At 41.1% G+C, this 23730-nt stretch overlaps 1 protein-coding gene across 1 annotated transcript; it reads right to left on the bottom strand.

Moving 5' to 3' along the window:
* Positions 1–1821: 1821 nt before the first annotated feature.
* On the bottom strand, positions 1822–23308 carry LOC140135316 (uncharacterized). The gene is made up of 23 exons (XM_072156638.1): positions 23146–23308; positions 17110–17216; positions 16624–16668; positions 15501–15654; positions 14397–14468; positions 11598–11686; positions 11074–11230; positions 10918–10995; positions 10648–10739; positions 10186–10291; positions 9149–9228; positions 8470–8538; positions 8326–8386; positions 7817–7833; positions 3901–3958; positions 3630–3722; positions 3366–3426; positions 3021–3134; positions 2861–2918; positions 2664–2732; positions 2347–2410; positions 2142–2213; positions 1822–2053 (listed from the first exon to the last, which is right to left on the bottom strand). Exons 1-23 carry the CDS (start codon positions 23200–23202, stop codon positions 1949–1951), a joined length of 1878 nt encoding a protein of 625 aa, XP_072012739.1. The 5' UTR covers positions 23203–23308; the 3' UTR covers positions 1822–1948.
* Positions 23309–23730: the final 422 nt, after the last annotated feature.

The raw sequence follows: 23730 nt of genomic DNA on the forward strand, positions 1-23730 counted from the left end.
AACAATGGAGCTTCCCATGGCATGACAGCGAGAAAAGATCTAGAAAACTGAATAATTGATACAAAAAGTAGCAGGGGTGTAACTAGGATAGGCTGGGCCCCATAGCAGATTTCTGCATGGGGCTATATATATATATATATATATATATATATATATATATATATATATATATATATATATATATATATATATATATATACATATATATATATATATATACATATATATATATATATATATATATATATATATATACATATATATATATATATATATATATATATATATATCTATCAAGCACACGTCTGGCGCACTGGAGAGGAGAAGAGGTGGTCGCGGCTCACCCCAGCCCTTTCCATAGAGAATGGCTGTTCTTACAGTCAAAGATAGAGCAGGCTCTATCTCTTTTACTAGAAACAGTGAGTACTCGTTGTGCTCACCGTACCGAGCCCAGGTGGTATAGAAGCTTATGGGGGAAGTATATCCGGCAGCAAATTTGCAGCCAGATATACGTCCCCCATACGTTCTTGTGAATGTTCCCTTATACAGACATATTTATACAATTACACAGATTTATACACTGATATACATTTATACACTAATACACAGAGCATATACAAACCCATTCAGTATATACTGTCCCCTATGTACAAGAATATAACAGTATATACCCACATACAGTATACACATTATATACATATACACATATATAAATATACACACACGTACAGTATACACTGACCATATATACACATACATGCAGGATAAAACACCATATACACACATGCTGCATATACATACAGAATATACACACATACAGCAAATAAACACACATTCAGTATATACAGCATACATACTTACCATATACAAAAACACACATACATCATAAATATTTAAATGTGCACATATATAAGCTTATATAAATACAGTACCTGCTTCTATGCATTTATACACAGTATATACATATATATACATAAATATACTGTAGATGCATATATACACATATACATAGTATTAAAACATATACACAGTATATACATATATACAGTATATACATAAATACACACAGAATATGCATATATAAACAGTATATACACATATACACAGTATATACATGAATACACACAGAATATATAAACATATATACTGTTTATGCATATATACACACAGTATATATACAGTACATACATATATACACACAGTTTATGCATACATATATACACACAGATAAATACATCTGTATATACTATTACTTACCGTTCAGGTGCCATTCAGACGGCAGGGGGGGGGGGGGCGCGAGCAGGGGGGAGGTGGGGTGGACGAGAGCGGGGGGTGGGGGCGCGGTAGGAGTGTAAGCAGTGCTTCCCTGCAGGGATATTAACGGGCGGGTCAGAGAGGTAGCGGGCGGGTTATTAAGATGAGCGGGCGGGTCAGAGAGGTAGCGGGCGGGTTATTAAGATGAGCGGGCGTGCCAGGGAGATGACAGGGAGATCACGGGCCCCGTAGCAACCGCTACGGCTGCTACGGCGGTAGTTACGCCACTGAAAAGTAGATTGGAAAATGTTATACCTTTAATCGTAGCTGGGTGCCGCTTTAATCGTAGCTGGGTGCCGAGTTCAGTGGGAAATAGAAGCCATATTGATGGTCACACAAACCAACACATACATATATAGCTGATTGATGAAAACTGTCCAACAGTAAAAATTTTTCCAAAATGAAAGCTAATAGTTTGTAACCATGGGCAACAGATCATTCTGATAAATGAGGACCTAATAGACTTTATGAGATTATTACAGTTGCACAAGATTTTCATAAAATAATTATCTTTATTGTATAAAATTACCTTACTATGTCATGAAAATCGATTCAAGCTTTTCCTACAAAAATCTCATTGTTGATGTATTTTTCGACTATAAAGAAATAAAACAAATGTATAATGATTTAACTTTTAGACACAGGAGCCCCAGTGTATTTTTCCAGCATTTTTTGGACAATAAGGAACAACTGGGCAAAACACAAAACCCGCTTCCTGATAGGATTTCTTTAATTCAACCTTGAGGAAGAGAAAAGGCTCAGTTAAGAACAGCAGAGGTGAATTCTAACAAACTACGCTAGACAGTCACCTTATATACACAACATACCATCTTTTGGGGGTCAACACAGAAACCGATCACTGCCCCACCACTCCCTGGTAACTTCACAGGGCACCCATGCTGCAAAAAAGTCCAAAACAGCATTAATGCTTGTAATGCTCCTCGCCACAAGGTGGTGTCAAAGTCCTGCAAATGCATATGAGAGAAATCCCAATTATCTACTTCAGTTCCATCTATTTCTAGGTGGAAATACCTGTTGTGCAATTTCTATCATCCTTAGGTTTCCAGGACCCAGACATGCATCAGTGAATATGGATCTATAAGACAATAATATATCACTCCGTAATAAAAGAATGCATAACAACACTGGTCTTCAATGTCTGATCTGATAAAATACAATACTGAATGTACACATTTACTTAGTCTGCATTGCTGATAAAACACCAAAGTCCATCAATCCACAATTCATTTATGTAGTAAACAAAAGTGTCTAAAACTGTTAAAAATCAGGAACAAGGCATTTTATAAAATGACACCAGCCGTATCGAATCACTGCTAGTCATTGGTTACCTTCTTAGTGATAGATTCCTGTTCATTAACTCTCCTAGCTCTTTCCAGTTCTTCTCCTCTATGGCCAACCTGGAAGAACAAAAGTTTCACCTCCATCAACAATGCAAATCTCTGCGCTAATGTAAAAAAAAAAAACATATACTGTACAATGATCAACAATATGGGGGTAAATTGGGATAACACTGCCCAAATCTTACTTTGCCTTATCTGTCAGCTCAGCAAATATTGTCATGGCCTCAATTACCTCTGGGTCACCTGCAGAAGAAATATGAATGGAGGATTAGATCCATAGCTCCGCAGACTGCACCACTGGAAAGGATTCGACAATAGGGACTCTAGATCTGTTTGTATTCTCACCATTCAACCAACGTTGGCGGACGTTATTGTGAATTACTCCAGAGTCACTTGGATCTCGCAGATACGCAAGCCAGAATGGGGGTGTACAGCTGCCATCCATGGGAATATAATTCCCTGGGAAAGATACAGAAACATGGTTCAAGTTTATAGAAACTGCAGTAGAGAAAACACATAATATGACACACAAATGGATGCAATGACCAGTCCAAAGGTAAAGTACAACCAACACAAGTTCAAACCGCAGCAAAGTGCAGTACTTTGTAGTCGTGACTGGAGGGGCAGTATAAGGCAAAATGGACAGAATTGTAGAAGACTGGTGCTGTGACATATACAGAGGTCACTCACCGTAACCCTGCTCCTCCATAATAGATCTGCTGAAGTCCATAAAGATAAGACCCTCATAAACCTTAATATAAACAAAACACATTTACCTCTATTATAGACATTACATATACATTATTAGACACTGCATAACTCAAGACTCCCCACATTGCTCTACACTGCAGAGAACATCTATAACTGTATACCAGACTTGGCAATACCAAGTTAGAAGTAACAACCATGTTTTACAGACAAGTAAAGATTTTCCTTGCATGCATAGATCTGCACCTGAACTACTCGGTCCTGAAGTCCGGCTGTTATAAATAGTTCTTCTTTCTCAACATCGAGGATAAAATTTGGTTGGAACGATTTTGGGAGATCCTAAGCCAGAAAGTAAAAAAAGAACATGTTCTGACAAAAAGGTTAATATTCATAACCAACATGTTTGATAAGGTCACATAGGTCTGTGTATCTAAGCTAATCATGTGCGGTACTTGGCGTTCAGCCCCTGTCCATGTATCTAAGCTTATGTGTGAGACTGGCACCTAAAGTCACTTACATCATCTTTTAGATTGTAGAATTTCATGAGACATTTCAGAGTTGCTGATACGATGGCACTGCAAGACAAAGTTAAAATATTCCACTAGATAATAGAATTCATATCTGAATACAAGTAACAGGTGTCATTTGCTGGAGATAGGATGTTGCAGGCAGCGCATTTTAAGTAACTGCTTCCATCCGTCCCCGGAAATGATTCAATCTGCGCACTATTAAAATTAAATACCCTTTGACAGTGAGAGCGCTCATGAATGTGTTGCTGCCATTTGGAGAAGTGCCCGTAAATTACTCTGTGCAGCTCTGAACACACAGTGAAGGGGCCGGAGAGCCAGAACTGCGGTGACTGCGCAGCACATTTCTGCAGCAAGACGACGTATTGTATGATAAACACCAATTTATAATCCTCCATCTACAGCAGCCATAAACTCCCTCATAATGTGCAGGGGAGAGGAGCGGCGACCGGCGGCCACTGCTTCATTTACACAGCAAATGGGAAAAAAGTTTCTCAAATTGTAAAGAAGAAAAAAAAATGAATCAGATGATTTTACATAGAAATAAGAAATTACTATGAACATCAGAAGCAGGAAAATTTGGGAGAAAGTAAACAGTTCTCAATCTGAGAGTCAATTACAGAAAAGAGAAACAATAAATGTAAAAAATCATGTTCTAAGAAATCATTAGACCGTGAATCACAGAAAATTTCAAGTATTATCAAAGCTGATACAGAGAAAGAATATAACTATTATATATAATACTATGCCATTGTACAAGAACATAACCACTATAATACTGCCCTTTATGTATAAGAATATAACTACTATAATACTGCCCCTTATGTATAAGAATATAACTACAGGCAGTCCCCGGGTTACATACAAGATAGGGACTGTAGGTTTGTTCTTAAGTTGAATTTGTATGTAAGTCGAAACTGTATATTTTATCATTGTAGTTCCCGACAATTTTTTTTTTTGCCCCAGTGACAATTGGAGTTTCAAATTTTTTTGCTGTAATAGGACCAAGCATTATCAATAAAGCTTCATTGCAGACAATTTTAAGCTGATTATTGCAGTCTGGGACTATTTTAAAGCATCCAGAGAGCTTCACCAGAGGTCACAGTGGGCAGAGGGGTCTGTCTGTAACTATGGGTTGTCTGTAAGTCGGGTGTCCTTAAGTAGGGGACCGCCTGTACTATAATACTGCCCCCTATGTACAATATTACTATAATACTGCCCCCTATGCACAAGAATATAACTACTATAATACTGCCCCTTATGTATAAGAATATAACTACTATAATACTGCCCCCTATGTATAAGAATATAACTACTATAATACTGCCCCCTATGTACAATATTACTATAATACTGCCCCTTATGTATAAGAATATAACTACTATAATACTGCCCCTATGTACAATATTACTATAATACTGCCCCCTATGCACAAGAATATAACTACTATAATACTGTTACCTATGTACAAGAATATAACTACTAAAATACTGCCCCTATGTACAAGAATATAACTACTAAAATACTGTCTCCTATGTACAAGAATATAACTACTATAATACTCCCCCTTGTGTACAAGAAGATAACTACTATAATACTGCACCCTATGTAAAAGAACATAACCACTATAATACTGCCCCCTATGTACAAGAATATAACCACTATAATACTGCTCCTTAAAGGGGTTTGCCCATGAAAGAAAATTCTAAAATGTTAATCCCCTAGTGATGTTTACACAAAAAGAAGATAATTTTAACCCTTTGCTTTACAATTTTACTCAGTTTTAATGCATTTTTAGCTCCTATCACTTTTAGCTCCTAATGGTCAGTGTAAAATTCCAGATTGTAGACGGGGACTCTCTAACCAGACACTTCATGGTTCCCCTAGTGCTGTGTGATGACAATGTGCTTAGATCATCATGGTTCAGGTTTTACTTAGACTTTAATTTAGCTACTAAACATTTTATTAGCATCTGACACAGAAAAAGATAGAGAGATGATAAGATGGATATAAAATACAAGGACACTCAACTTTGCTAACTCACCTATAATACACACAGAGTCAACTCTACTATATGCCTCCCTGTGCTGCGGATAAACACCTTGGGGGAGATTTATCATTAGGCGGCTCCGTGGGACAGTTCTATGTCTGTCTTTGAAGCTCCACTGCCCATCAAATTCATTAATGTGGCTTTGGCCCTTTAATAAATGTTGTTATGCTCTATATGTGTCTGGGATGATTTTTCTTTCAAAAAGGAACAAATAAAGGTGCTAAATGCACCAAAAGAAGCAAGCACATACACCAGCGGAAGGCTGGAGTAATTTTGCAACTTTTAAAAAAGGCGCAAGTCATGAATCTGGCCTTGCACGGTGTTGCACTAGCAGTAGATCTAAGTTTACGGTTCAAAACAAATTGGAGCAGGTTGCAGCATTCCAAGTAGAATGTTAAAACGCCAACTTTAATAAACAACATAAAAACATGCTTGTTGCAGATAACACGGGCACAGACATACAACACACTAAGCAAAAAAAAAGTGAAGCGGTGGCACGTTTTGGACTATAGCATCTTAGTTCTTACTCATATTTTGTGAACAGTGAATTAGAGAATGTGTTATTTTGTTATCCTGAATATATTTAAGAATCTTGCCTTTGTAGGAATACCCCTTTAAAGTACAATATACTATAACACAGCTCCCAATGTAAAGAAAATACAGCAACTACTATATTACTGCTCCCTATGTAAAAGAATATAGAACTAAAGGCAGTCCCTGGGTTACATACAAGATAGGTTCCATAGGTTTGTTCTTTAGTTGAATTTGTATGTAAGTCGAAACTGTATATTTTATAATTGTAGATCCCAAAAAATGTATTTTTGCCCCAGTGACAATTGGAGTTTCAAAATTTTTTGCTGTATTTGGACCAAGGATTATTATAAAGCTTAATTACATGATCATTGGGGTCTGGGACTATAGTAAAGCATCCAGAGAGCTTCACCAGAGGACACAGTGGGCAAAGGGGTCCGTCTATAAGTCGTGTGTCCTTAAGTAGGGGACCGTCTGTACTACTAACCATACTGTTCCTATATACAAGAATATAACCACGGTCATACTGTCCACCATGTACAAAGATACAATTACCCTAATACTGTCCCTATGTACACAAATATAATTACTTTAATATTGCTTATATAAAACAAGAAAATAATTAGTATATAACTGCTATGTGCAAGAATTTAACAACTCCTATAATACTGTCCTTATGTACAATAAAAAAACTACTATAATATTGTCCCTTTGTAAAAGATTACTATAATACTGCTACCTGTGTACAAGAATATTATAATACTGTCCCGTAAGCATACAACTACTATAGTACTGCCAACACAAGAAAAAAAAAAAAAATTTTTTGAGGAGTATTTTTACCCAAAGAGGAGTATGAAAATTTCGGTAATACACTGCGCACACCACACTCCACACCGCACACTCTCACCCAGCCTTGCTCTTAAGTCCCGTCGGGATCACATAAACGCAGGCAGCGGGGGCAGGTAGAGTTGGAGCAGGACAGGGAGCAGAAGCCCCGCTGTCCACAGGTCACCCGGGGCCTGCGCTCTCGCTCCGGAGCGCTGCTGACACAGATCACTGTGTCACGTGTCCCGCTGAGCGGCCCGGCGCTACAGACATTTACCTCTTTTGCAGCGTGCACCGAGCTGCTCAGCCTGCGTGCTACAGGGAATAATTGCCAAGCGTAACTTTACGCATGGCAATTATTTTGGGGGGTAATGGCGCCTCATCACGTGTCTATGACGCGTGGTGAAGCGTTAATGCGACCTCTGTATAATATATATATATATATATATAATATATATATTTTTAAAAAATGAAAATCAAAACAAAGAAAACCCACCTACCTGCTTCCAGCTAACCCCTGTAAAACAACAAAAGGGAAATCACAACAAAATTTTTCAGTTTACAATTTGATGCAGTCATAAAGTGTACCATTATATATAGAATATTTATAAAGCTACAACTGGGACTGAATTAATCATTATTTGAAAACTGTGCGCTGCTTGCATGTTCCGTCCAATTGCAGGTTCACTGGCAGCACAGATTAAGGCTACATTCAAATTAACGTGTGCCTGCCGTACCGTAGCACGACAGGCACACGTCGGTGCCAAGGAGAGGAAAAACATGTGGCATGGCACCGTATTCCGGGGAAAGATAGGACATGTCCTATCTTTTCCCGGGGTACAGAACAGTACGGTGCCGCACTTGTGCCCGAGTGCCCATTGCCGTTTATGGGTGACGTATATATGCAGTATATAGGTCGGCCGTATATACGTCCCCCATACGGCACTGTGAATGCAGCCTTATACAAAGTAATGTAGGGAAAGACATTGGTTTTATTGTTTGTACTCACCACTTGACGCGGAATATTCACATTATATTTAAGGGTGAAGTTCTGCTTCGACAAAGCGATGCTGTGAAGAATTGTAAATAGCTTTCACATCACAATTTAGTGAAAAAGAGGCAAATAAAAGGATAAAGGATCTGCCACACTTACCCCTTCTCAGAGCAATACTGATAAAACTTCTTGCAAGTGGCTTGAAGCAGTCGTAGCCCTCCCAAGTATCTGGCAGTGTATAGAAGAGGAAGGGGAAGGAACGCAAAATATTTATAAATGGAAACATACATAGAAAAATTCACATTTTAGCATTCACTGTATTTAATGTGAATCTGATGCTGAAGAAAGGGGAGTCCCCCGAAATGTTGCTACGCTACATTGTAGTGTATACACACGCCAATACCGGATCAAAAGGCCTCTCCGCTGTACAGGTTGGACTATTTTGCTTGCAATACCCCTGATAGATATCTCCAAATTAAAATACTGCTATCGATGTATGTTTGGCACTACAGAAAATTGTATGCTGCGGTTTGAGAAGGTAAAAGTTGTTGAAATCCCTAAAATCATCATTAATGTTTGGACTCTTAAAATTAAAAAAAAAAAAAAAAATATTATATATATATATATATATATATATATATATATATATATATATATATATATACCATTAAAATCCATCCGGATAAACTTGGGACACTTACTCGTATATCCAGGCACAGTCCCTGTGGTAATCTTCCTCTATTGGTTATCTATGGCATCGTTCGTTTTTAAATCATTCAATCATTCAAATAGCATCCTCTGTAATCCTTCAAGTTACAACCCTGATGCCCAAACTCACCCCTCTTTCCTGCTGATGTAGTGTAGGTCCAGCAAACTTCCGAACTCTGTTGGGTCATTTAAAGGGTGGGGTACCAGTACCTTGTTCAATTAAGCAGAAATTGTAGAAATTACATGGCATTATCAACAGCATAGGAGGGTGCCGAGAAACATGTGCCAAAAAAATGTTATGTGAATGTAGCCTTACTAGTTGAAGCACAGAGTTTTTCAGTGTAAGACCTTACTGATCATCTAGAAGGTTGCAAAGATATCAAAAAAGGACAAAGGCTGTATGTGACAAGCACATACAGCACATGAATTCAAAAGGGTTAATAGAATAAAAGAAGGACTGTAGCGGCGCAGAGTATTTCAAGATCTTTAAGAATATAACAGACTACAATTGCAACAATTTTGTATAAGCTACAAAATAAAATTTAAAAACGTAACATGCCAGGTTTATGAACTTAAAAATGGATAAAACCTGCAGCCTTGCAGAATAGTTTAGAATTTTTCAAAAGACAATAAATCATGTGATCAATGTGGCTCAGAGAGAAGTAACACGCGGCGTGTAGAGCAAGAGAAGAGGCCATTAAAGCTAATTACAATTCTGTCATCATGTAAAAAGCCATTCACGCTCATTACACTTTGAGGCCGCTTTAAGCCGTAAGCTTTGAACCAGGCTGAAAGCAATCGGCAAATGAGGACTTCACTACTACAAGCCCAGATCTTCAACCCTGAAACAAAGCAACAATGTCAACTCCTCATCTCCATTCCCTTGAGAGGTCATCACTACTCTCAGGGGTTTATAATGGGACTGATTCCTCAGACTTTGATAAAGCGCAGATTTGCATATTTTGCACTTAGCCAATGCTTATTTCAACTAAAAACCTTCTTATGGTTAGTATGACGGGGATGAGAGGATGACCGGGATCACAAGGCGACCACTCATTTCTTGCCCATACACTTTTATCTCATTGAAAAAAAAAGGCATGAAGGCAAGATTATTCCACTGAAAAACCCATTATCCCCTGGGATAGGAGATTCCCTTGAAGACTTTACCAGCTTCTTGCTCTCAGAGATCGTAACCTCAGCCCAAAAGTTGGAAATAGTCATAGAAATGGTCTTCCCATAATATCCATCTGAAGGGTTTCCAATAATCCCTATTCTGAAGATGAGGAAGAGGAAAAGAGAAAACAGATAGTGTAATTAACTTTAGATAAATGAATAAACATAATAATAAAACCATAAGTATTAACTTATTACAGCAGTGGGAGGAGTGTGATTTATACTGTATGTGCAGTGAATGGGAGACATAACAGGTGGTCTCCAATGACAAGTTCAGGAAAAATTGATAGAGGAAGTTAAAAATGAGTACACTCAATGGTGTATTTTGAATAAATGAGTAAAAGGTGCATAAAAAGTAGGGCTTTTTTAGTTTATGACTAATGTGTGCTGTAATTGCAGACACAGATGCCCAATAATGAATTACTAAGGAGGAATATTTTCCTTTTGTATACCTACCGTGCATATGCTCTGCAAGTGATTGCCTTGACCCGTGGCTGACTTTTTACAGCAGAGTAGTGAGCCAGCCATTTGGTGTAATCTGGCAATCCCTATGACATACATTATGACATCAACATAATGAACAATGCTGTGCACTTAAAATAGAAGAAACCCAAGTTATAACAAAATGATCAATATTGCAAAATGATAAATATTACAATAATTTGTATAACAATATACCCCATCAGCTACTCAGCTCCAGTGGGTGCCTATCCTGCAAACACTTACCACTTGTCCGATAAGCTGAAAGCCAGTAGGTAGTTTCATCCCATACACTGGGACAGCTGCAGAGTTTATCAGCCATTCCTTCATCAGGAGAGAACATGCAATATTACTTAGCAGCAATACATAAAGAGTAGAAAGATATAAAACATGCATTATTACCATATATCTCCCCAGCACTCGATCTTCTGTCTTAGGGAAGTTGCTTAAAAAGGTTTCAAGAGTCAGCAGGGTCTGCCTCTGGAAGCAGTAGAAGACCACACTAGCCATTCTTGAGCTGGTTTCTCCATGCTGAGGCTTCTCAAAAAAACGTGTTATTCTTTTAAGTAACAGAAGAAAAAAAAAACTTTTGGTGACAACCAATAGTGAGAAATAGTTAGGCTAAGCTCACACTACCATTCAGATTTCCATTTCTATCTTCCGTTAAAAAGAAATGAAAAAAAGGTAAATTGATTAGATCCGTTAAAAATCCCTTTGAAATCAATGCAATTTTAATGTCATCCGTTGCCATCTGTTAGACAGTCATTCTTTATTTTCCCGATTTTTGGACAGCAAAAATGACGATTCATAACGGATAATGTCTAACTGACCGTAATGGATGACATTTCGTTATCTTTTACATTGAAGTCAATGACAACCCAGAATAATCTTGTAAGTTTATTACCATAGTATATAAATGAACTCACCGGTGGCTCTCTGGACACACTTCTACAATACCACGCGAAGATACACTTTCACCTTCTTCCATCTCATAATAAATTGCCAGCTCACCTCCCTATAAAATAAGATCATACAAGGTGTATTCAGAGAAGAACATCTATACCTCCACATTTATCAAAACTACCTCAAGGACGTAATTTCCCCCCAATCCAAATTAACTTCTGGTAACACTGAGCAGTAACATGTGACATCCCCACAACATCAACAAGCACACTTGTTTACTTAAAGAGAACCTGTCAGGCAAACTAACCCCATAAACTAAATATATTTTCATAAACTGCATTAGAAAGCATTGCCTCTATCCCTTCATTGTCCCTCTACATGCCTGTAAACCTAAGCAATGAGGTCCTAAAGCTCCTATACACATGACTGACAGTCTGTATAATGATGTGAGGTATAATGGTGCAATGTCTCCTCCACGTACTTCCTGGTACTGGCACCCCCTGCAGCCTGTGTGTATGAGATACTCCTATACACATGACTGACAGTCTGTATAATGATGTGAGGTATAATGGTGCAATGTCTCCTCCATGTGCTTCCTGGTGCTGGCGCCTCCTGCAGCCTGTGTGTATGAGATACTCCTATACACATGACTGACAGTCTGTATAATGATGTGAGGTATAATGGTGTAATGGCTCCTCCATGTGCTTCCTGCTGCTGGTGCCCCCTGCAGCCTGTGTGTGTATGAGACACTCCTGTACACATGACTGACAGCCTGTATAATGGTGTGAGGTATAATGTTGTGCTTCCTGGTGCTGGGGGTCACACCCCCTGCAGCCTGTGTGTGTATAGGAGAGATACAACAGCTCCAGGCAGCCATGTTATAGTACAATGGTGTACAACGGGTGCCAGAGGGGGCACTCAGAGCCATTTCTGTGGGCATCAGGGTTATCACCCCAGGACAGAGTTCACCAGACAGGAACAAATCCACCGCCATAGCCTCACTTCTCCCATGTGGAATTATCATCTCTATCATTTAGACAAACACCGCCTCAATTTTAGAAGTCACACTGGAATCCAACTACTTCAGTAGTCACATGTCACAGCAGTGAGTCTTCGAGTCACCCTTCTTTTAGCTAAAAATTGTATCCCTTACATCCCCATAAATCAACCTTATGTTATACTAGCTGTAGCTCCCGGCGTTTCCTGGGATATTAAATAACTGCTTTTAGCTGTAACAAAATAGAATGGGTTTACAAAAAATATTTTACATGCATCTATCTATCTCTCTCTCCAATTTCTGTCCATGTCGGCCTCTGTGCCTCTGACTCCAGTTTTCTCCAACTGTCTCTGACCGTCTCGGTCCCTGATTGTCTCCGTCTCAGACTGACTGTCTCTGTATTTGTCTCTGACTGTCACTATGTCTATGGGGAGATGATTAATCCGAAGTGTCTGAGAGCAGAACTGTTCTAGTTGCCCATGGCAACCAATCAGACCAAGTTTTATTTTCCCACAGCTGTTTATAAAATTACAGCTGATCTCCGATTGGTTTCCATGGGCACAGGAGCACCAAGGTGGGGGCTGAGAGCTGAGGAGTGAGCAGCACACACAAGTCACGTGTTGTTTTTTGAAATGCATCCAAACCAAAGCTCATTCCCCTTAACAGAGGATTATGTCAGGGTGCAAGGTCAGTTGTTATATACAATTATATATTTTTTGAAAAGACAGAAAGGCAATGCAGCTGTAATGGGCTTTTGCAAACTGTCTTTAGTGAAGGTTTAGCTCTCTCAAGGTGTCATACAGAAGAATATCATATTATTTAGACCTGTCAATCAGGAACAATGAGACAGGGCAATGCAATTAAATTTTAATATGCATAACTCACCTAGTGTGAATGACTCACACCAGGTGATTTGCATATACGTTTACATTTAAGTTAGATTTTTAACATTGCAGCCATGGGAAAGAACCATTTAGGGATATGGGCAATGCTTTTTAATCATAGTTTTCATTTAAAGGGAACCTACCACCACGAATCTACCTATAAAAGGTAGATCGGGTGGTAGGTGGATCAATAGGACGTGAGGATAGCCCTTCTAAGGGCTAATCCTCACGTCCCCGCACTGTTCTGTGAACTTATATTAAAGGTTTATGCTAATTTTGTTATGCGGCTACTGGGGCGCGGAGTAGCCGCAGCTGTGGCTACACGGCGCGGCTACTCCACGCCCCAGTAGCCACTTTACCCCTCCTACCCACAATCTTCGGCGCGCAGCTCCTTGCAGCTGTGCGCCCTCGTCCGACGAACATGCCATCTGCGCATGCGCAGAACAGGCGCGGGCCTGCTGTTCTGCGCCTGCGCAGACGGCAGGATCGCCGGACGAGGGCGCGCAGCTGCAAGGAGCTGCGCGCTGAAGATTGTGGGTAGGAGGGGTAAAGTGGCTACTGCTGCGTGGAGTAGCCGCGCTGTGTAGCCACAGCTGCGGCTACTCCACGCCCCAGTAGCCGCATAACAAAATTAGCATAAACCTTTAATATAAGTTCACAAAGCAGTTTTGGACCTGAGGATTAGCCCTTAAAAGGGCTATCCTCACGTCCTATTGATCCACCTACCACCCGATCTACCTTTATAGGTAGATTCGTGGTGGTAGGTCCCCTTTAAGGCTTTATTTTGCATGGGTTAATTTGCGTGACAGATTCTCTTTAATACTCTAATAACTTCTTTCATCCTCGCTGGTTGTACTGCAATCTCAACACAAAAATTTAAAACTGTCCCCAGTCACAACAAATATATGGGCAGAAAAAGAGCAAAACACAAAATACTTTACCTTTAGCCTAAAAAATTTAATCATTTGGGCCATGTCAAAGTTTTGGTCAGCACACAACATGTCAGCCGCAATCTGAAGGAAGTAACACAATAGAAATATCAAGCAACATAAAGAATTTAAAGGACTAAACTCCATCAGCAGCACATTGATACATTACATGTGAGAATAAATATTAACTTGTTCCCTCCGGTGTCGGTGTTGGAAGGTGCATGAATTCTGAATAATGAATTGGGATTCTAGAGCAGTGATTGGTGTGTGCACTGGCATCTACTGACGAATGTTATCTCCACAATCTACAAAGGACCGAGGTGAAGGCGATGCAGGGAAAGAGCGCAAAGCCACGGCTGACGTTGCTTAATCTCTAAACTACCTTTGATTGGACAATCACATGTTCAGCCATGATATCCCCTTAGCTGCACCCGCCACCTCCATCTGTCCAAAAAAGAACACGCACTGCAAATATTAAAGAGACAGCCACCAAATAAATCTATTTCCAAGGCTCATCTGTAAAATTAGGAGAAAACACTGATTACCAAGGACAACACTGGACTCTAGAAAAGAAGGACCCTGGAGACTCTGCTTCCATATCAAGGGTCACTTTATATGCATTGCAAACCACTACAGGAATCATTGTAAACTAATGCACAATTATGCAAGAAAAATGTAGAAGAAGCACAACAGGTAATTCAGTGTAAGGCAAGGGGCCACTTACAATGAACACAAACCTATAACATGACTGCTAACATGTCACCCACATTAAGGACAATATTATCAAGGCAAAGTGAAGAGCCTGCTGACTGCACACCACCCTTTCTCAGATAAAGGCCAATGCTTGCCGGAAAGGGTGAAACGAATGGCACCAAAGGGATAAACTAGAATATACATTCTAAATTAAGCAAATAGTACTAGAACTTTTCAAGAAATGTGGAAAATTATTTCAAAATGGAATTTTTTAAATCAATGTCTCAACATCTTACTGAAATATATAATCTGAGAGGTCCCCCTAGTGGTGGCTGTATGCAGACAATAATTGAAGCTAGGCCTAGGAAATATCTATATCTAGGAAATTTGGGCTTTTATTAATAAAAAGATAGTGACACTGACCACCATGATATCATCATTCAACTTCTTGCTGGATATTGCGAGTTCCAGGTCAGCAACTGCTCCAAGCCTAGTGTCATAGGTGGTTGTCCCATCATTAATGATATTGTCAACGGGGAAGTCATTGGCTGTTGCCCAACGCTCATAGTGTTTGTATCTGTTGAGTAATGGAGACTGAGCATATACACACAAAATGTACAAGTCACATGTAGAATTTTTCTCAAAACACAGAGGAGCCACTGTGTGGCTCTGGTGTACAATGTTTCAACTTGTGATTTTTAAAAAAAGATGAGTAATGTATGTACAGTGACTTTAGACACTTTAAAGCAACTTAGACCGACACTCACGGGTTCGTGTAAAATAGGTGTATTTTTTATTGGTCCTGGATGCCATTTGACACATTCCAGACCTAAAATCAGTCTTTAATCATAGATTAAATTTACCAATTTAGGTCTGAAATATTATTCAACCAATTATTCAAGCCGATTTAGGTCTGAAACCCATCAGATGGCATCTTTCACTTGCATGGTTGAACATATGCAGTGCTTTTATCCAGGACTAATAAATAATATACCTACATTTTACACAAAATAATGAGCGTTTCTTTAAAGTGTCTATGGTTAGCGGAGTGGAAGGAGTTCCGTGAGACCGTGCACCAGAAGATGAGCATATTGGAATTTCACCTTGCATTGAATTATCTACAGTGACTTTACCAGTAGAATAGTGAGTGCAGCTTGGGAGTATAATACAGGATGTAACTAAGGATGAGAAAAGTAAAGTAACACAGTGACTGCACTGGCAAAATAGTGATTGCAGCTCTAGAGTATAAAACAGGTCGTAACTCAGAAGCGGTACTAGATTAGTAATGTCATGAATCTAGACAGGGGCCTGGCCAGCTAAATAGTGTGTATAGCTCTGGAATTAAAGTATGTCACACAAAATGAGTACAGGGTAAGTATGGTAGGTACTGTAAGTGCAAAATGACTACACTAGCTACATTTCAATGTATGACCTGTAATATGGGAATCAGAGCTGAGGCTACAATTTGCACCTTAGAAACTACAGTAAAGGAAAAGAAAAAAAAAGAAAGATGTTAGGAAAAATAAATTGCATTAAGTGATCATACTTATCAGCATTTGTCACCAGGTACACTTCACTGAAAATCTGCCTCCTGAAATCAAAGAAAAGTAATAAGTGACACACTATAAAATGTACCTATATAACATATAATGATAGTGATATTGATTAATGTGATAATACTCTAAAAAGTCTATGTAATGAAACGATCCACTGCAACCCTTCAGTACAATTTGATAAGATGTATAGACAAATGATCATAAGGGTCATGTGATCTTATCTGTCCATGAACAATCACCCTGCCATGACCTTGATTCAATATTCATGAATAATATCATAAGGTCCTGGCAGGGTGATTGTTCATGGACAGATAGAGATCACATGACCTTCCATCTGTGAGTTCTGGAGTTTATCAATGAGAACTTGATGACAAAGAGATGACAATACATGACTTTTTTCTATTTTCTGTCCAGGGAGTGTTTTTCTGTTACCCACCATAAAACATTGACATCTATTACTGAGGAAGACAACATACGTGTTAACAGCTTTCCACCAGTAATCCAGGATCTTCTTTCCCCCTACACCCGGAAGCAGAGCCTTGGGAACATCCTCCAGAAAACTGTACAACCCGCTCTGGTCACTCTAAGTCGGATTAGTAAAAACAGAGAAAACTTGTGTAATATTAATATTAAATGTCCTTTTAATTCCTTGGATTACACTTAATATTGCACCACAGAGTGAGAAAAAGCAGATACATTCATCGCTGAATATGCCATATCATGGCATAGAATTACATAACTGTTATATTCCAGAGCTGCACTCCGTATTTTGCCAATGAAGTCACCTCGTACATATGCAATTCTATTTTGCACATAAAAAGTGATTATTTAGTGACAGGTTCCTATAGAGCCCTACTAATTAACACCTACCCTTCTTTTAGATAAAAACTTTTTCCCATACATTCCCATAAACCAACTTTATGGTAGATTCCCTGGCATCAGAGAAGGCTTGCCCTGCTCGGTTTGCCCCTCCTATCTACACCATCCCACGTTCCATGCCTCTTCTCAGCAAGTCATGTGACCAGGGAGACATCATCACAGGTCATTTTGCCTCCCAAAATTAGCAAACTGTACACCATGCATATATCTGATCACATGAAATCACAGCATGTCTGCAGTGACTTCTTCTCCTACCTATCCGCCATGGAACTCTAGTTCTCCCCATCCTCCATGGAACCTGTAGCGATTTCATGTGATCAAATACATACATAAGAGATGGGTCATTCTTTTCAGTGAACTTTGAGAGCTGATCCGATATGCCGCTTCTTTAAAAACGCATTAAAGAGGGTCGGGCCAGGCAGGAGAACATATGACATTTAATGGGGGTTCTCCTGCTCCTCCCCCCGATACGTCCCTCACTATATTTCTAATAAATTTGCTGTGTACTAGCTGGCTCCAGGCAGGTAGCCGATAACTCAGTAAACCCCAACCCTTCACAGCTAACCCTGACGCTGAATGGAGTCTCCCTATATTTTATTTAATAGGGAGCCGTTTAGGAGCCAGAAGAGTCGGCTCTTTTCAGTTAGTGGATCCTAATGAAGAGCCGAACTTCCCATCACTAACATACATGGGGTAGATGTTGCAGATGTAACAGGACCTTAGATGATGTCATCCTGGTCACATGACATGAAGTGCCAATGATGTAACAGAGCTCACTCTCAATTTTCCATATAGCAGCAGTTCTGTAGAGGTAGGACCTGTCAATCAGGAACAAGGAGGCAGGGCAATGCAAGTAACTCATAAATATGCAGGGCTTCATTGGACTCAAGTAGTGTGTAAGCTGAAAAACCCTAACTTGGCTTATACTCGTGTCAAGAAAAAAAAAAAAAAAAGTGTACTCACCTTCCCACGCCCTCTCCCTGTCCCCGCGCGGTCCGTCGTAGTTATTGTGACATCAGCCGCACACTGACATTCTAGTGTTTGCGCCAGCATCGGCACACACTATGATGTCAGCGAGGTAAACATCAGAATTAAGAAAAAAATGTAATTAAAAAACACAATTATATTGTAATGCAAATGCTTACAGAAAGGGATATTTGCGCAGAACAGCAGGCCCGTGGCTATGCAGCTCCAGCTTCAGAGCAGTGACTGCGCAGCCACGGGCCTGCTGTTCTCCGCATGTGCAGATGGCATGCTTCACGGACGAGGGCGCCAGCTCCTCATAACTGCGCACCAAAGATTTCTGGCAGGAGGATCAATGAGGCTACTGGAGCCGCGCGGTGTAGCCTCAGCTCCGGCCACTCCATGCCCCACCAGCCTCTTTAGAAAATCTGCATATTAGTTTTTAAAAGATTGCGGGTACGTGAGGATTCCTCACTTCCTATATATCCACCTACCACTCGATCTACCTTTATATGTAGATTCGTGGTGGTAGGTTTCCTTTAAAGGACATTTACCACCTAGATCAGGGGTCAGGAACCTTTTTGAACGCAACATATTTTAAAATGTTATTCCGTGAGAGCTGTACCATATGCACATGCCCCCCAGTATATAGGTAGTCCCAGTGTCACGGGGGCCCCTGCGATCTAGGTCTCGGATAGCAGGGCCATAAAGGGCCAATGGGACGCTGATTGGCCTGCCCACTCCTGGGTTCCTGTAAAGACCGACAGCTCCCAGCATTCGGATCTTAGTGCTTCATGCCTATGAGGAAGCTTTCCACAGTGTTTCCTTCCCAAGTGTTGACCTCCTATTGTGACCCCGGAGCTGTTCCTGATTTGGCTCCTTCGCTGCCAGTCCTGACCTCTTGCTCCATCCCCAACCTCGCATCATTGCCGCCTGCCTTGACGGTATGCCTGTTACGGACCACGAGACTGCCTAGTGATCCTGTACCTCGACCCTGGCTGCCACCGTGGACAAGTCGCGCCTGTTGAATGACCTGGTTGTACCACGCTGTAGCAAGACCATCCTGCTTTGTGGCGGGCTCTGGTGAAGATCGGGTGCCACTTAGATTCCAGTCCCAGGTGTTTGCTTACATCATTGTTCGCGGTGGTCCAGGGGGTTCACTACTCCAAATCCCGACACCCACCACATGCCTCCCAGTAAATAGGTAGTCCCAGCACATACCCCTAAGTAGATGGGTAGCTACAGCACATACTCCCTGTAAATAGAAAGCCACAGCACATGCCCCCCCCCCAGTATACAGGTAGCCACAACACATGCTTCCCAGGAGAGAGGTAGTCACACCACATGTCTCCCAGTACATAGGTAGCCCCAGCACATACTGACAGTAGATGGGTAGCCCCAGCACATGCTCCCAGTAGATAGGTAGCCCCAGCACATGCTCCCAGTAGATAGGTAGCCCCAGCACATGCTCCCAGTAGATAGGTAGCCCCAGCACATGCTCCCAGTAGATAGGTAGCCCCAGCACATGCTCCCAGTAGATAGGTAGCCCCAGCACATGCTCCCAGTAGATAGGTAGCCCCAGCACATGCTCCCAGTAGATAGGTAGCCCCAGCACATGCTCCCAGTAGATAGGTAGCCCCAGCACATACTCCCAGTAGATAGGTAGCCCCAGCACATACTCCCAGTAGATAGGTAGCCATAGCACATACCCCCAAGTAGATAAGTAGCCACAGCACATTCCCTCCAGTAGATAGGTAGTCACAGCAAAAAAAAAAAAAATGAATATTCAATTACCAGCGCTACCTGCAGCCAGCTCCTTATCGCTCCCATGCTCTTCTCTTTGACCAAGGCTTAGGCGATGGCGCAAGCAGTGGCGTAACAATAGCCGTAGCGCTTTCTACGGGGCCCGGGCAGCACAGGGGCCCGGGATGAACAGCCAAGACAAAACTTATAAATGCTTACTGGGATGATGGGACCGCCCTTGGACAATAATACGGGCCTCTGTGCCGTCCCTCTGTCCGCCCACTTCATCTGTGTGCCGACCGACTTGCCTCTTCATTTGTGGCCACTCAGCCCGCCCACTTCTTTCAGCGCGACCGCCCCGACGGCACCAGCAGTGGCGGCATGGCATGGCCACTTCTTCTAGGCTGGCCCCGCCTGTTCTCTCCGCGGCCGCGTTCGCCAGCCCCAGTCTGTGTGTGGCTGCACGGCCAGCCTACTCCTTCCGCAGCCTAGTGTCTTCACGGCCCCCCGGCCGGTCCACTTCTTTTGCGCAGGGCCTAGTCCATTCGCGGCTGCCTGGCCGGCCCACACCTTCCGCTCCATCTGCGCCTGGTTGACTGACAGGCTTACCGCTTCCGCGATCGCGCAGCCGGCATACTTCCGCAGCTTCCCGAAGACACAGCCTCCCACTGCACAGCAGCCGGTCTTCAGGAAATGTAAGTAAGTCCATATATATATATATATATGTATATGTATGTGCTGTGTGTATGTGCTGTACAGTATATACTTTATGTATGTGTGTATATGTTGTATGTGTGTGTATATGCTGTATGTGTGTGTACAGTATATACTGTATGTATGTGTGTATATTCTGTATATACCGTATGTATTTGTGTATACAGGCAGTCCCCGGGTTACGTACAAGTTAGGGTCTGGAGGTTTGTTCTTAAGTTGAATTTGTATGTAAGTCGAAACTGTATATTTTATAATTGTCGATCCAGACAAAAAAATTTTGGCCCCAGTGACAATTGGATTTTAAACATTTTTTGCTGTAATGGGACCAAGGATTACCAATAAAGCTTCATTACAGACACCTTACAGCTGATTATTGCAGCCTGGGACTATAGTAAAGCATTCAGAAAGCTTCACCAGAGGTCAGAGGGGTCTGTCTGTAACTATGGGTTGTCTGTAAGTCGGGTGTCCTTAAGTAGGGGCCCGCCTGTATATTGCATGTATATGCAGTATGTGTGTATGTGTATACTGTGTGTATGTGTATAAACTGTATGTAGACACATGCATATAAATATTTATATGTATATGGTGTATGTGTGTATCTTCTGTATATACTGTATATATGTGTGTATATGCATTGTGTGTATACACTATATATACTGTATGTGTGTATATGCTGCATATAGATTCAGTATGTGTATATGGTGTTTTTATACACAGTGGGTGTATACCATATGTAAAAGAATGTGTTGTATGTATGTATATAAATAGTATGTATGAAACTTTGATGTATATATACTGTATGTATATACAGTTTGAGTTTGTATATACTGTATATGTTACTGTATAAATATATATATATATATATATATGAACATAAACTTGTGCATATGAGTATATACGTATGTATGTGTGTACGAGTATATAAAAGTGAGTGTAGAATGTTATGTGTGTGGTGTATTTAAGAGTATAAATGTGTGTGATTGTATAAACGTGTGTGTATGCATGAATATTTATTTAGCGGGAGGGGGGCCCCATGCAGAAATCTGCTATGGGACCCTGACTCTCCTAGTTACGCCACTGGGCGCAAGGGTTGTACAAAGAAAGTAGGCAGCGGTAACATCGCTGCCTGTGTCCAGTGATCAGTCTAAGAGACACACAGCAGCCATCACTATTTATTAAAGATCTGTCTGAGAGCCAGATGCAGCCAACAAAAGAGCCATATCTGGCTCCAGAGCCATAGGTTCCCTACCCCTGACCTAGATCAATGATTGTAAACCAAGCACACTGACATGTTGGTGTGTGCCCCCTCTGGCAGGATCAGCTTTTCTTTAAAGGAAACCTACCACTTCTGAAGGTAGGTATGAGATGCAAACACCGGGCACCAGCTCAGGGTGAGCTGGTGCCGGTGCTTAGTCTCGTTAGTGTTAAAACCGCGGTATCGCGGTTTTAACACTTTTTAAACTTTCTAGCAGAAACTGCTTCGGCGCTGCGTGCGCACGATCGTGCGCGCGCCTACATTGGAAATGCCGCAGGCGCCGAAGCAGTTTCTACTATAAAGTTTAAAAAGTGTTAAAACCGCGATACCGCGGTTTTAACACTAACGAGACTAAGCACCGGCACCAGCTCACCCTGAGCTGGTGCCCGGTGTTTGCATCTCATACCTACCTTCAGAAGTGGTAGGTTTCCTTTAAGCTTCCTATCCCCAATTATGCAGATGAAACTGGTTTTAATGGAGCCCATGGCCCCTTGGCCTCATTTACATAATTTTAAAAGCATTTTTGTAAAAACCAGAGCCTAATAAGCTAAAAGAAGAGCAGATCCTGCCAGAGGGGCACACTCCAATATATATGTGTGCTCGGCATACAATCTTTGATCCTGGTGGTATATTTCTTTTGAAAAGGGGTTAACACTTATTCTGAGAGACAGGGACACAAGAACAATATAATGGGTGACAGACAGATATGCAATGTGTTTGTCTTACAGCCTTGGACACATTAGCGTAACACTACAAGTCTCAGCATGTCCTCTCAGTAATAACAGACCTATACACTCCAGCTCCCCCACTTTCCCTCAGATGCATCCTCTAACTGCACTTCATAAGCAAAAAGTTCAGAAACTTTTGTTTTCTGGAAGGTCTCTAACAATGAATGTACTGACCAGCAGAGAGGACAAAGTGCAAAAGCAAAATCTCTAACAGAGAAACAAGAGAAGACCTTTATGTGGCTCTCCAGCAGGGTGCCATGTCCTGCCACCAGCAGTATACAGATCATGGTGTACTGGGTGGTGGAGTGTCAGCTCTGCATCCCATTCCTGTATAGCGGGCACACAGCACACACTCCCCCTCCTCCCACAATCCTCCTGTGCACCTCAGCTCCTCCTCTGCCAGGAGAGCAGGGTGGGAGGGAGACGCTAGATGTAGACTGAGGGAGGAAGTGACACACTGTAACAGAAACACCTCCATGTAATGTGTGACATATGAGTCAGTACAGTACATCGGCCTATGTATCATAGTTATCTGTTACTGTATCTAACTCTTATCACGTGTGATCTTGCCTGCTGAGTTACTGTATCTAAATCTATTGTATCATACTGTCACTGTATTTAGCTTTATCATGTGGTATCTTGTCTGATGACATAATGTATATAAATCTGTTATGTGTGATCTGTTCTGCAGAGGGGCTGTATCTAAATCTAGATGGATATGGTCTGCTAAGGTCGTCACTAAGATTTCTGTTTCTGAAAAGTCAAGTATGAGTTTTTAAAAGCTTTTAAAGCATTTGCACTTTTGCCTTAAAGAG

This window comes from Engystomops pustulosus, chromosome 6 (assembly GCF_040894005.1).
Source record: "Engystomops pustulosus chromosome 6, aEngPut4.maternal, whole genome shotgun sequence".
In the NCBI taxonomy this organism is placed as follows: Eukaryota; Metazoa; Chordata; class Amphibia; order Anura; family Leptodactylidae; genus Engystomops; species Engystomops pustulosus.